At 42.9% G+C, this 11,995-nt stretch overlaps 1 protein-coding gene across 1 annotated transcript in view; it reads left to right on the forward strand.

Moving 5' to 3' along the window:
• LOC103607826 (gamma-2-syntrophin-like) overlaps window positions 1-9,935 on the forward strand; it is a gene marked incomplete at its 3' end in the record, with an annotated part of 85,238 nt that extends 75,303 nt beyond the window's left edge. The window contains exons 5-6 of the mRNA XM_008592295.1: window positions 4,394-4,600; window positions 9,729-9,935. Of these exons, the coding sequence (XP_008590517.1) occupies window positions 4,394-4,600; window positions 9,729-9,935 (414 nt within the window). The remainder of the gene's footprint in view (window positions 1-4,393; window positions 4,601-9,728) is intronic.
• Window positions 9,936-11,995: the final 2,060 nt, after the last annotated feature.

The following is an 11,995-nucleotide window of genomic DNA, read 5'->3' on the forward strand; positions in this document are numbered from 1 at the left end:
GGACATTTGGGCTGAAAGATATTTTATTTTAATAATCAGATAAAAATGTTATTGTAGCAAAATAAGCTTCACTTCCTAGAAAGTTTCAAAAACTCTTAACCAACAATTGGGTTACAGAGGCATCAAACTGAAATTAAATTTATCAAAAAAAATAATGAAAATGTTGAATACCATAACGTCACATGTGTATATTATTAAATCTTCCCCCTGCATCAGCCCGGTGGCTCCTGGGTATTCCCCAGGATGAAGGAAATCTTCTATCCACCACTCCCCATAGGGTCTGGTCAGTTTGCTGTTTGTCGTTCTTAGGGCAGGGGTTGATGTAGCCTTGTCCAGAGCACGTCACCCACTCTGACACCTGCCCAAAGCCCACAGGTCCAGCAGGACACGACACACCTGCTCCCAGCCTGCCCGGTCTCAGAAGTCTAGCTGCAGAGCAAAGTGAAGTGAGGACTGTTAGTAGAGCTCCCTATTTTCTAGCATAGGTGATCAGTGTACTATATAAAGAAACCTTTTTCTTTTGTCTTTTTCATGTTGGAGTATAGAAATCAAAGAAGCAAAACAATGCATGTAAAATGAAAGTTAAAAAATATGCATTTTTAATTTTCTGAGAATTTTACCGTAAAGAGTTCTCAATCAAAAGTTAGAAGTTCTGAATGAAGGCTTATGTTTTAATGTTTGGCTCATTTCCTTGATTTGATAATATCCTCAAAAATAATTCTTTCACTCTATTTGTAGTTGCTTTATTTTAAATTTAGATCTAGAATTTTAGACTGCCTTTAATGGAAATACATGCAAGGGAAATTCCCATAATGATATTATCAAAATGGTAAATAAATGTATTTCCAATTTTTGAAAAAATCATTTGGCTGTATATTTCTGCATGTTTCTATTTTTGTTGAGCACATTAACAAAAAAGTGAAGTAAAAGGCCTGATGAATGTAATCGAGGCTCTTCGTCACAGTTTATAACGAGCAATAGTAAAAAATAAAGTCAGCACGTGCGCTGGGACGCTGGGCATGTCCCTCAGATCCCCGGGGAGGGAGCAGGAGGGAATGTCCACTGCAGCTGTCGTGGAGGCGGCTCGACTGGCTTCCTTTGCTTTCCTTTTTAAATTTTTTCTGTTTTCTAAATTATCTATAAAATGAGTACATTATTTTCAAAATGATAAAAAAGGAAAGCATTATGATAAAATGACTCTCTTGGTAGCTTATATGTATAGAATTTCATTCATCAAGTTTCCACAAAAGAATTTTGTAGAATTTTTTGTGTTTTCTTCTGTGTTTTATGTAGGGTTCTCATGACCACATCACAGCTTCGTTTCCACCTTGCTTACGTCTGAGATGTTCTTTCGATGTAGAGGTGTCTTTAAAGGATAATCCTATCTTATATGTGTGGTTCTTTAATAAAGTATAGAGCCTTCTCTTTTTTTATCCGACTCATTTTCCAAGAAAGATTGTAAAAAATATTTTTAACCAATAAACGTACTATGAAGTGGTTATGAAATCATAGAATCAACCAGGAGATTGCCACATCAAAGGCATTAAACTCAATACAGTGTGAATAATGGCAAGATGGTTTCTATATTCTGTGTGTGGAGGGTTCGCTCAGCAGTGGGTTAGCTGGAAATTTTGTTCTAGATAATACAATTGCTGATTTTGTCAGGAAGCCAGTTAGCAGAAGATTAGACATCAAACCTAAATGTACAGCGTGGCTCAACCTTGCCTTAAAGTGTGTTTGTGTGGAAACAGGTAATGAACATCTGTAAAATGAGGATGCACGTGCCATGTGCTCTGTGTGTCATTGAAGGACCATGACAACCTTTTTTGTTATGGCTCCTTTTTATAGTCCAAAAGTCAAGGCCCAGAAGTTAGCTGCTCCAGGTCAAACAGCTCACAATAGGCCAAGAAAGGCCGCGGATCTTGTCTGTCTAACTCCAGGAGCTGCTTTCCATTTCTTACAATGCACGACTCTCCAACTACAGCCAGCAGGAGGACATTTGCCTCTCCATCATCGTTTGCTGCCGTATCAACACCTTCTTCTTTAGTTAACAATCTTTGACATTCAAGTTCAGGAGGTGTAAAAATAATTCTGCAAACTAAGGTCAATGACTGATACGATATTCTTGGTTTATGACATGTAATTCTATTTACTGAATAACTCCTGTGTGTCTCAATCTGAGATGGAGGATTGGGGGGACTCCAAAATTAAGGTGCAGTTTCTGTGCTTGAAGTTCATTTAGGGTTAGGGACATGTACACACCACTCACACGCACGCACACACACCATAGGTGGTGAGTGTCCAGATGATGCATGACAGTAAATGTACAAGTCTCTGGGTGAAGAGCAGGAGGCACAGGAGGTGAAATCCTGCAGAGTCGGCTCGGAGGCAGCAGAGTGAGTGGAGGTGCCGGGAGAATCCACTTGTCCACCCTGGACAAGTCAGTGTCATTTTTCCCTCAAACGTGTGCCTAGAAAGCATACATTTCAAATAAAACCATCTGGCTGACTGCTGAGTTCATGAGAATTTGGGGAACAAACTTTGAATGTAAGTGTGAACAGGTGTGTCCTGCTTGGCTGGATGCACAAGTCAATTAAATTATCTCAAAATCACAACGTGAAGACTCAGCACGTGGGCAGGCTCCTGCTCCTTCCTGCCGCTGTGTGCCGACCTGCAAGAAAACCCCCCATTTTGCACAGACATTGAGAAACCTGGACCAAGGTGTCTTGTCTCATTTTCCTTCACTATGGGGAGACTGGAGCAGGCAAAATCCACATCGAAGTGCTATCTATGTCCCAGTGCAGAGCTGTGCATGGGATGACTGAGTGGACGGGTGAACTGAAGACGAAAATGGTGGATCCCATTTTGCACAGACATTGAGAAACCTGGACCAAGGTGTCTTGTCTCATTTTCCTTCACTGTGGGGAGACTGGAGCAGGCAAAATCCACATCGAAGTGCTATCTATGTCCCAGTGCAGAGCTGTGCATGGGGTGACTGAGTGGACAGGTGAACTGAAGACGAAAATGGTGGAGAGAGACAGACAGAAAAACAGAGACACAGAGAGAGAGAGAAGAGAGAGAAACAGAGACCGAGAAAGAGAGAGAAAGATAGACAGAGACAGAGGGGTAAGAGAGAGACACAGAGACAGAAAGACAAAGAGAGAGAGACAGAGAGAATGAGAGAGATAAATATAGACAGAGAGATGGGAAACAGAGACAGAGACAAAGAGAGAGACAGAAAGACAGAGAGAAAAAAGAGACAGAGAGAGAAAGAGAGAGACACAGAGGGAACGAGAGAGATAATACAGACAGAGAGAGAAAAGAGAAACAGACACAGAGAGACAAAGAGACAGATGGAAAGATAAAGAGGTGAGAGAGAAACAGAGACAGACAGACAAAGTGAGAGACAGAGAAAGAGATAGATATAGACAGAGAGATAAGAGAGAAAAATAGAGAGGGAGAGAGATAGAGACAGAGAGAAAGAGAGAGATAAATAGCGACAGAGAGAGAGAGACATCAGGCAGGTCCTGATTCTGCATATTTCCACCTGTTCCACACGGTTGTCCTGACAAGGGTGACCACTGGGAACACAGTCGTCCTACCCCTGACCTTGAGATGAGCGAATCCTGACGTTGGGCTACCACTAGATGAGCAGGTACAGGCTCAGGGAAAAGACCTTGGCAGACCCCAGGCTGCACCGCGCACCGCGGGGTCCCGAGGCCAGAGTTGTGAAGTGGTTACAGGTTGGTCTGCAAGGAGCTGTAGTTTGTGTCTTCTGGATGGATTATGAACCAGAACTGAACGACAGTTCTTTTTTGTTTGCCTGTTAACTTGCTTTGACCTTTGCTCCTGAACATATTTCTACAATATTTACTGTATTCATCAAGGCCTTTGGGTTAACATAATGACATCTTGGAGGACTAAGTCTCCTGCGTGCTTCAGAGGCAGTGTGAGATAGTATTTTATTCCAGGACAATGAACATAGAGCGAGGAAGAGCCTGATGATGTTGCAGGGACTCCCAGGTGCAGGTGAAGCTGTTGTTTTCAGCATTTGCTGGTCTCATGCTAAACATGAGCACAAAAGTCCTAAGACATTTGTTTTTAAAGTTAAACAGAAAAAAAGTTGTCATTGTCAGTATTTTAAGGGAAAAGCACTTACAGATACTTGGGGGTTAGACATAAGTCAATTGTAAATATTTATGTGAGGCTCATTTCCACACCAGCTATGTGGGAGCAGGACAACATGCTCCTGGATTTGCCTGCACACATGTGACTAGAGGTCACGGTCACCGGGCAAAGCCAGTGCCTCTCCCTCCCCATCTCCGGTAGACGGCCGGTGGTTTCCAGCTCTGCGTCCCAGCTCTGTGTGCTTTCAACCCATGCTGTCTTTCAGGTCTGGCTCGCGGACAACTGCTGGTTGCAAGCAAACCTGTATCTGGGTCTTCACGACTTTGACACAGAGGACCAGAGGCCGTGCTGCTTCAGTGTCATGGTGGGCCACGGGAGGAGCCACCGCTTCAGTGTGGAGCTGGGCAGCGAGCTGGCCGCATGGGAGAAGTCGTTCCAAAGAGCCACGTTCATGGAAGTTCAGAGAATGGGGGTAAGTCAGCACCTCACCCGCTTCTCACCACACGCTGACACAGGACACCTGAAACCCAGGAAATTTAAGTATATGTGTAACAACTTATGTCAGAAGATGGGAGTCTTCAAAAGGTGAGCATTTGCCCTGAGTGTCCTTGTCAGATGAGCTTTCACACCAAGCATGAGCTCAGCAGGCAGCATTAGCCATTCTTGGGGAGGACAGTGGGACAGAGCTTTTTGTATCCACGTTTGTATCTGTGCTTATATTTAATGTGATGAAAGGACTAAAACACTTTCCATCTGGGGACTCAACAGATGTTTCAGCCAAATTCCTGATAAGTGATGAGACTTCTCATAGGAGGTGTCACAGGAGACAGACATCTAGGTTACGGATGAACGTAATGTGTCGTGAAGTTACCTGGAAGTCTGTAATATTTTAAGGCAATTAATGGCCCCTCCTCTCAAACTTAATGGTCCAGTGAAGAATATAAAATGCTTTGTGTGTCTGAATTGCTTTCCCTTCTCAATGACAGCAAATAAATCACTCTCGGATTTGAATGTTTGTCACCTGCCTGGATAAGGAAGAATGTATTGTGATCCCCGTTGTTGTAAACAGTAGGATCATTTCATGGGGCATAGGCGCTGCTAGAAAAAAGAGTGACAGAAAATAAATGAAGCAATGTATCACAGAAGGGATCTAACTCCACACAGAAGGTGTGGGTTCATTCCTGGCCTAGCGTCAATAACTCCAAGAATGTGAATTTAGTAACGAAAGACAGCTACTTCATTAAAAAAATATATATATATATATATAATGTATATATATATACATATATATATTATATATATATAATATATATATAGTATGAATGTGAAGCGTTTCTGGGTGCTTATTTACTTCCCTTTGAGGCTGTCAAATGTATAAAGGCTCCTTGATGTGCTGCCATGTGCAGAGCAGGAAGTATCCCTGTGACTAATGCACACTCAAGTCTGTGAGTCTGCGTGACGGGGTCACACCTGGACGTTCATAGAAAGTGAAGGTCCACACCCCTCCCCCTTTTCCCCAGGCCACAGTGACCTTCTCCTTGAGTTGGGCATCATTTTCTGGAATTCTGGTTGACTCATGGTCGTATCAGAACATTTATATCTGAGGCATCCAATTCATTTAACCATCACAGAACATCACATGTTGAAAGGGAAAATACTAAACATAGAATCCCTCATCTGAAGGACTTATTCAAATGTGCAATGACCTTCGGCCACATAGGTTGGAGGCATTAGATGGCAAAATGAAAGAACACTCCCCGGATGAGGTGAAATTTCCGAATAACGTGTTCTGATGACAGCAGTAATCATTGTTTCAACACAGGGATTAGAGAAGTGGGGAGACCTCTCTGTGTTGTATTTCCCCTCTGTGCAGGGAAATATAACAGTGTACCATACGCTTAGAATTTCTTAAGAGTCATGTTTTTTCTCCTGAAACATGCTGCCTCCCATGTGCCAGAGAATGAAATAGTTTGAAAGTTACTAGAGCAGCTCCTGACATGCTTCAGATGCTCAATAAATAATGCCCTTGATTGATTGCTCTCGATTGATTAGCACCACTATGTTTCTTTTTTTCATCTTTCATCTCTGTTTTTGCTTGTTTCACTAGTTTTTTTCCACTATGGGAAAACTTTGATTTTTATTCCAACTCAAGAATAGCAATTTTAAATCTCTGGAATATTTAAATGTGCGTAATGTTAGTGACATTGCTTTTTCCTTACTGAGTGCAGTGGGCTGTGGTTTGTTATTTTCTGTGTTCGTTAGCTTGCCTCTCACAAATCTCTGGAATATTTAAATGTGCGTAATGTTAGTGACATTGCTTTTTCCTTACTGAGTGCGGTGGGCTGTGGTTTGTTATTTTCTGTGTTCGTTAGCTTGCCTCTCACTTCTCTGTAAGGATTTCTGAATGATAACCTAGCACCTTTCGCAATCTCTGGATTTAAACTCGTGACATGCCTTCACACTACTTTCTCAATGTGTCCTACGGTGGGGACAATACATTTAACAGAAAAACCCTAAGTCAGCCATGAGTAGCTCGGTGCTTGTCATCTGACCTTCTCTGTCTCAATGTTATGTTCAGTGATGCGGTGTTAAATAGCACCTGTATTACAAATACTATCCAAAGTTATCCAAACCCAATGTCAGCATGAGTGGGCATGACAGAATAAAAAGCTCTCCATGGCTCTGCCTTCTCTCAGGTACAAACGTCAACATGATGTTGTGCATCCTTCAAACTGTTCTTTCACACATTCCAGCATAATTTTTTTCTTTTTTCTTAAAAATATATTCACATATACGTATTGTTTTTTAATGTGCCAGATTTTTGTATGTTTTATCCATCTTAATTCATCTAAATTTTTGTTTATATCAGCAATATCCTGTTAGAATTTAAAATGGATAATTACCCTGATTTGAGCATCGCATATTGCACAAAACTATTGGTATTCAATGCTGTACCCCACAGATATATACAATCAATTATGTTTCAGTAAAAAAATGAAAGGAGAAAAAGAAAATGGAAAAAAGAGATCTCTTTCATAACAGTAACACAAAAACACAAATGTAACGTATCTATATCTGATAGGTTGACTCTGGCTACAAGTAATAGAAATCTCTTATTCATAGGACTGTAAACAATGAGGGATGTTATTGTTGTTATTTCATATAACAAGGTTTTCATTTCTCCACCTGCTGGGTTCTGAGACTTAGCATCTTGCTTAGGGTGGCTCCGCTCCTGGGTGCAGCATGCCTGGCAGAGGTGAGAGAATGTTCAGGGAGGAGGGGCGTCTCCTGCCCAGGGGAACACCGGCCACCCCTTCACCTGACTTGCCAGCTTAGGGCATGAATCCATGAAGACCAAAATACTTGCCAAAGAAATGCCATCTGCGGACTGGTTTTTGCTAGCCAGCATCCACTTTGGGGATTGNAGGCACAGGAGGTGAAATCCTGCAGAGTCGGCTCGGAGGCAGCAGAGTGAGTGGAGGTGCCAGGAGAATCCACTTGTCCACCCTGGACAAGTCAGTGTCATTTTTCCCTCAAACGTGTGCATAGAAAGCATACATTTCAAATAAAACCATCTGGCTGACTGCTGAGTTCATGAGAATTTGGGGAACAAACTTTGAATGTAAGTGTGAACAGGTGTGTCCTGCTTGGCTGGATGCACAAGTCAATTAAATTATCTCAAAATCACAACGTGAAGACTCAGCACGTGGGCAGGCTCCTGCTCCTTCCTGCCGCTGTGTGCCGACCTGCAAGAAAACCTCCCATTTTGCACAGACATTGAGAAACCTGGACCAAGGTGTCTTGTCTCATTTTCCTTCACTATGGGGAGACTGGAGCAGGCAAAATCCACATCGAAGTGCTATCTATGTCCCAGTGCAGAGCTGTGCATGGGGTGACTGAGTGGACAGGTGAACTGAAGACGAAAATGGTGGAGAGAGAGACAGACAGAAAAACAGAGACACAGAGAGAGAGAGAAGAGAGAGAAACAGAGACCGAGAAAGAGAGAGAAAGATAGACAGAGACAGAGGGGTAAGAGAGAGACACAGAGACAGAAAGACAAAGAGAGAGAGACAGAGAGAATGAGAGAGATAAATATAGACAGAGAGATGGGAAACAGAGACAGAGACAAAGAGAGAGACAGAAAGACAGAGAGAAAAAAGAGACAGAGAGAGAAAGAGAGAGACACAGAGGGAACGAGAGAGATAATACAGACAGAGAGAGAAAAGAGAAACAGACACAGAGAGACAAAGAGACAGATGGAAAGATAAAGAGGTGAGAGAGAAACAGAGACAGACAGAGAAAGTGAGAGACAGAGAAAGAGATAGATATAGACAGAGAGATAAGAGAGAAAAATAGAGAGGGAGAGAGATAGAGACAGAGAGAAAGAGAGAGATAAATATAGACAGAGAGATGGGAAACAGAGACAGAGACAAAGAGAGAGACAGAAAGACAGAGAGAAAAAAGAGACAGAGAGAGAAAGAGAGAGACACAGAGGGAACGAGAGAGATAATACAGACAGAGAGAGAAAAGAGAAACAGACACAGAGAGACAAAGAGACAGATGGAAAGATAAAGAGGTGAGAGAGAAACAGAGACAGACAGAGAAAGTGAGAGACAGAGAAAGAGATAGATATAGACAGAGAGATAAGAGAGAAAAATAGAGAGGGAGAGAGATAGAGACAGAGAGAAAGAGAGAGATAAATAGCGACAGAGAGAGAGAGACATCAGGCAGGTCCTGATTCTGCATATTTCCACCTGTTCCACACGGTTGTCCTGACAAGGGTGACCACTGGGAACACAGTCGTCCTACCCCTGACCTTGAGATGAGCGAATCCTGACGTTGGGCTACCACTAGATGAGCAGGTACAGGCTCAGGGAAAAGACCTTGGCAGACCCCAGGCTGCACCGCGCACCGCGGGGTCCCGAGGCCAGAGTTGTGAAGTGGTTACAGGTTGGTCTGCAAGGAGCTGTAGTTTGTGTCTTCTGGATGGATTATGAACCAGAACTGAACGACAGTTCTTTTTTGTTTGCCTGTTAACTTGCTTTGACCTTTGCTCCTGAACATATTTCTACAATATTTACTGTATTCATCAAGGCCTTTGGGTTAACATAATGACATCTTGGAGGACTAAGTCTCCTGCGTGCTTCAGAGGCAGTGTGAGATAGTATTTTATTCCAGGACAATGAACATAGAGCGAGGAAGAGCCTGATGATGTTGCAGGGACTCCCAGGTGCAGGTGAAGCTGTTGTTTTCAGCATTTGCTGGTCTCATGCTAAACATGAGCACAAAAGTCCTAAGACATTTGTTTTTAAAGTTAAACAGAAAAAAAGTTGTCATTGTCAGTATTTTAAGGGAAAAGCACTTACAGATACTTGGGGGTTAGACATAAGTCAATTGTAAATATTTATGTGAGGCTCATTTCCACACCAGCTATGTGGGAGCAGGACAACATGCTCCTGGATTTGCCTGCACACATGTGACTAGAGGTCACGGTCACCGGGCAAAGCCAGTGCCTCTCCCTCCCCATCTCCGGTAGACGGCCGGTGGTTTCCAGCTCTGCGTCCCAGCTCTGTGTGCTTTCAACCCATGCTGTCTTTCAGGTCTGGCTCGCGGACAACTGCTGGTTGCAAGCAAACCTGTATCTGGGTCTTCACGACTTTGACACAGAGGACCAGAGGCCGTGCTGCTTCAGTGTCATGGTGGGCCACGGGAGGAGCCACCGCTTCAGTGTGGAGCTGGGCAGCGAGCTGGCCGCATGGGAGAAGTCGTTCCAAAGAGCCACGTTCATGGAAGTTCAGAGAATGGGGGTAAGTCAGCACCTCACCCGCTTCTCACCACACGCTGACACAGGACACCTGAAACCCAGGAAATTTAAGTATATGTGTAACAACTTATGTCAGAAGATGGGAGTCTTCAAAAGGTGAGCATTTGCCCTGAGTGTCCTTGTCAGATGAGCTTTCACACCAAGCATGAGCTCAGCAGGCAGCATTAGCCATTCTTGGGGAGGACAGTGGGACAGAGCTTTTTGTATCCACGTTTGTATCTGTGCTTATATTTAATGTGATGAAAGGACTAAAACACTTTCCATCTGGGGACTCAACAGATGTTTCAGCCAAATTCCTGATAAGTGATGAGACTTCTCATAGGAGGTGTCACAGGAGACAGACATCTAGGTTACGGATGAACGTAATGTGTCGTGAAGTTACCTGGAAGTCTGTAATATTTTAAGGCAATTAATGGCCCCTCCTCTCAAACTTAATGGTCCAGTGAAGAATATAAAATGCTTTGTGTGTCTGAATTGCTTTCCCTTCTCAATGACAGCAAATAAATCACTCTCGGATTTGAATGTTTGTCACCTGCCTGGATAAGGAAGAATGTATTGTGATCCCCGTTGTTGTAAACAGTAGGATCATTTCATGGGGCATAGGCGCTGCTAGAAAAAAGAGTGACAGAAAATAAATGAAGCAATGTATCACAGAAGGGATCTAACTCCACACAGAAGGTGTGGGTTCATTCCTGGCCTAGCGTCAATAACTCCAAGAATGTGAATTTAGTAACGAAAGACAGCTACTTCATTAAAAAAAAAATATATATATATATAATGTATATATATATATACATATATATATTCTATATATATATAATATATATATAGTATGAATGTGAAGCGTTTCTGGGTGCTTATTTACTTCCCTTTGAGGCTGTCAAATGTATAAAGGCTCCTTGATGTGCTGCCATGTGCAGAGCAGGAAGTATCCCTGTGACTAATGCACACTCAAGTCTGTGAGTCTGCGTGACGGGGTCACACCTGGACGTTCATAGAAAGTGAAGGTCCACACCCCTCCCCCTTTTCCCCAGGCCACAGTGACCTTCTCCTTGAGTTGGGCATCATTTTCTGGAATTCTGGTTGACTCATGGTCGTATCAGAACATTTATATCTGAGGCATCCAATTCATTTAACCATCACAGAACATCACATGTTGAAAGGGAAAATACTAAACATAGAATCCCTCATCTGAAGGACTTATTCAAATGTGCAATGACCTTCGGCCACATAGGTTGGAGGCATTAGATGGCAAAATGAAAGAACACTCCCCGGATGAGGTGAAATTTCCGAATAACGTGTTCTGATGACAGCAGTAATCATTGTTTCAACACAGGGATTAGAGAAGTGGGGAGACCTCTCTGTGTTGTATTTCCCCTCTGTGCAGGGAAATATAACAGTGTACCATACGCTTAGAATTTCTTAAGAGTCATGTTTTTTCTCCTGAAACATGCTGCCTCCCATGTGCCAGAGAATGAAATAGTTTGAAAGTTACTAGAGCAGCTCCTGACATGCTTCAGATGCTCAATAAATAATGCCCTTGATTGATTGCTCTCGATTGATTAGCACCACTATGTTTCTTTTTTTCATCTTTCATCTCTGTTTTTGCTTGTTTCACTAGTTTTTTTCCACTATGGGAAAACTTTGATTTTTATTCCAACTCAAGAATAGCAATTTTAAATCTCTGGAATATTTAAATGTGCGTAATGTTAGTGACATTGCTTTTTCCTTACTGAGTGCCTCTTATTCATAGGACTGTAAACAATGAGGGATGTTATTGTTGTTATTTCATATAACAAGGTTTTCATTTCTCCACCTGCTGGGTTCTGAGACTTAGCATCTTGCTTAGGGTGGCTCCGCTCCTGGGTGCAGCATGCCTGGCAGAGGTGAGAGAATGTTCAGGGAGGAGGGGCGTCTCCTGCCCAGGGGAACACCGGCCACCCCTTCACCTGACTTGCCAGCTTAGGGCATGAATCCATGAAGACCAAAATACTTGCCAAAGGAATGCCATCTGCTGACTGGCTTCTGCTAGCCAGCATCCAC

Source organism: Galeopterus variegatus, unplaced genomic scaffold, assembly GCF_000696425.1.
Source record: "Galeopterus variegatus unplaced genomic scaffold, G_variegatus-3.0.2 Scaffold7745, whole genome shotgun sequence".
Classification (NCBI taxonomy): domain Eukaryota; kingdom Metazoa; phylum Chordata; class Mammalia; order Dermoptera; family Cynocephalidae; genus Galeopterus; species Galeopterus variegatus.